This window comes from Myotis davidii, unplaced genomic scaffold (assembly GCF_000327345.1).
Source record: "Myotis davidii unplaced genomic scaffold, ASM32734v1 scaffold484, whole genome shotgun sequence".
Lineage (NCBI taxonomy): Eukaryota > Metazoa > Chordata > Mammalia > Chiroptera > Vespertilionidae > Myotis > Myotis davidii.
The window spans coordinates 459,799-462,892 of NW_006295459.1; the positions used below are offsets into that span (position 1 = coordinate 459,799).

At 41.6% G+C, this 3,094-nt stretch overlaps 1 protein-coding gene across 1 annotated transcript; it reads left to right on the top strand.

Annotated features, from left to right (window-relative positions):
• The first annotated feature begins 89 nt into the window (after positions 1–89).
• On the top strand, positions 90–1,043 carry LOC102770118 (olfactory receptor 52K1). Its single transcript, XM_006770058.1, has one exon. It carries the CDS (start codon positions 90–92, stop codon positions 1,041–1,043), a length of 954 nt encoding a protein of 317 aa, XP_006770121.1.
• The last annotated feature ends 2,051 nt before the right edge of the window (positions 1,044–3,094 follow it).

Consider the following 3,094-nt stretch of genomic DNA (forward strand, 5'->3'; position numbering starts at 1 on the left):
CAACCCTCATATCGTTGACTTTAATCTGCTATTTTTTTTATTTTTATTTTTTGCAGTGGTTCTTTGCTCTTCTGAGTGAGGTGATCACTATGATTCTTTCCAATACTTCTTATCTCTTCCCACATACTTTCTTCTTGGCTGGCATTCCAGGACTGACTGCCGCACACATTTGGATTTCACTTCCGTTTTGCTTCATGTTCTTCCTGTCAGTGACTGGGAATGGTGTTCTGCTCTTTCTTATTCGAACAGAACGCTGCCTTCACCAGCCCATGTTTTTCTTTCTTGCCATGCTCTCCTTTGCCGACCTGGTTCTTTCCCTCTCCACTCTGCCCAAGATGCTGGCCATTTTCTGGTTTGGCGCTACAGCCATCAGCTCCCACTCCTGTCTTTTCCAGATGTTCTTCATCCATGCATTCTCTGCCATGGAGTCAGGAGTGCTAGTGGCCATGGCCCTGGACCGCTTTGTGGCCATCTGTAACCCACTGCGTTATGCAACCATTCTTACGCCAGCTGTTGTGGCCAAGGTTGGAGGCCTAGTGGTGCTGCGAGGTGTGGGGTTGACCATCTCCTTTCCAAGCCTGGCCCATCGGTTGCCCTATTGTGGTTCCCACACAATTGCCTATACCTACTGTGAGCATATGGCAGTGGTGAAACTGGCCTGTGGAGACACCACTGTGGATAACCTCTATGCTTTTGCCGTGGCAATCTTTCTAGGTGTGGGGGATGTGGCCTTTATTGCCTACACCTATGGGCAGATTGTGAGGACCGTAATTAATTTTCCTTCATCCGAAGCACGTGCTAAAGCAGGCAGCACATGTACTGCTCATGTCTGTGTTATCCTCTTCTTCTACGGCCCAGGCTTTCTTTCTGTGGTCATGCAGCGCTTTGGCCCACACACAGCCTCTGCTGCCAAGGTCATCCTTGCAAATCTCTACTTGCTCTTTCCCCCTGCACTGGACCCCATTATCTATGGGGTCAAGACAAAGCAGATCCGGGAGCAACTGTTTAAAATTCTAACCTCCAAGAGAATTGATCCCACCTGATTATAGTTCCCATCATCTGGACCTCAAGGACCAGGATGACCACCCCTCTGGGGTGGGAGACCCACAGCTCAGGTTGTTTACCTGGTGAGGACAGTGAAGGGAAATGAAATAAAATTGTCCTGAGTATTTGTAAGTTGGGAAATCTCTTCTGAGGCCTATGGTGTTTAGATTTTGTGATGGAAAATTGAGAAGGGTTGGGTATCTCAACTGATGAACCAACAAATAATTTTTGATACCCTTTTCTTCTAAAAGTTTATGATTTACTGTGTTGATAAGATAAATGCATCATGTAATGAAGAAACAATTAGGACTTTGACGAAGATGAATCAAGTGACTTAGTTCAGGAAGAGATGAGCTGGGTGCCAATTTTAAACATACGAAAACATGGACTACTTCCCGCACTTGACACAGACATATGGAAAGTTTGTGGGAGTGGAGAGGCTCTCTCATCAGAAAAATTTTGGCATCACAGAAAACAGGTTCAAAAATTATGGAGATACTTTAGAGTATCCAGTTTATGAGAGAAACTCCTTATATAGTCATGTTCCTTCTCACTCCAGAATTGCAGCTAAAGCTCTAATTTATTCCATGTATTTTTTCAGCCTGGTTTTGAGTGAATGACCTTCTATGTATTATGTAGTTTTGTGCTCTGAGAATAATAAAAATTCTTTTATTCACTTTTAGTCTCAGGCACAGAAATATGAGTTAAGTTTATTGCAAACAACAATAATTGTTTTAACTTTTGTTTTCCTGTCTTCATTCCTAACTCTCTTGCTCATTTTCTTCTGGTTTCAACCATTGGCACTTATTTTAATATATTTGTTTGTTCTGAAGTATTTACATGTCCTTGCAATATATGTAGAATTGACTAAGTGTTATGTTTTCCTAATATAAATGAATACCCTTTTTTAGTTCCTCAGGTGTTTATGCTTCCTCCAGCCATGGATATTGTGGGTTATTTCTAATAGAAACGCATATATCTATCCTTATCCTCAACATGCCTACTTATTTTGAACTTCAGTTCAAACCTCACCCCCTTGAAGATTTTTATAATTAAATCAGTCACTTGTTTTCTGAACTGACAGCTCTGTGTATATTGACCAGGAAATAAATCTCATTATTTAGTAGACTGTCATTTTAGCATATTTCCTCATCAGTCACATTGACATATGTGTGTTTTGAAAATATGAATATGTAAATGTCCAAAGTGTAGCACAGTAGGCACTCAATAAATTTTTATTGAAGAAATGAAGTAATTTGTCTCAAAATTACCTTTGCTATCGCAATCACTATTAACACTCTTGTCTTCACTGCTGTCATCACGACTAACACCACTTTCGCTTAGTCTTTTCAAATGGTGTAATTTCAACTGGTGGTATTTTGGATGCTGTGCAGATACAGTAGAGGTCATGGTTACTCTTACAATGAAGACTCATTGCATTGTGCGAGCATAGAACAAATAGAGAACCAGCAGTTGCTTTCTTTTTCATTCTTCGTTTGCTCCCCCTTCATTATTTTCTTCCTTGTCCTGAGTATTTATCAGGCTCTCAGTGTGACAATGGAATGAAATTGAAAATATAGAAATGAAATGTGATAGTGCTGTGGTAGAATTGGGTCCACATCCTAGGGGACTAGTTCTCAACAGGAGGTATTGGGCAGGAATGGGACATGAGTCGGGTCTGGTTGAAGTGATAGTATAAATGATCATGGCTTAGAAGATAAGGGGCCTGGGTTATTGAGTGGGTAGGATGTGGGTCTGGGCTAAATCTTTCCCGGAGCAGCTTCTGCTCTATGCCATACTCTATTGTCCCTCTTTGCTCTGTTAAATATTAATCTTCAATATTAGTAGTGAGAAGATAGCTCTTCAAAGAAAAGGCAAAAGTGGACACTCCTCACCAACTTTTGCCTGTGCTTCATGGGCAGCGAAGTTGAAGTGGAAGAAAGTTCTGCAGGAGTCGGGGAGTAGCGACAGGATTGCAGAGGAAGATTCCTCAGCGGGTGGAGGATGAGGGCTTAAAGGTGTCTAGGTGCTTTTGGCCAAACTAGTTTTG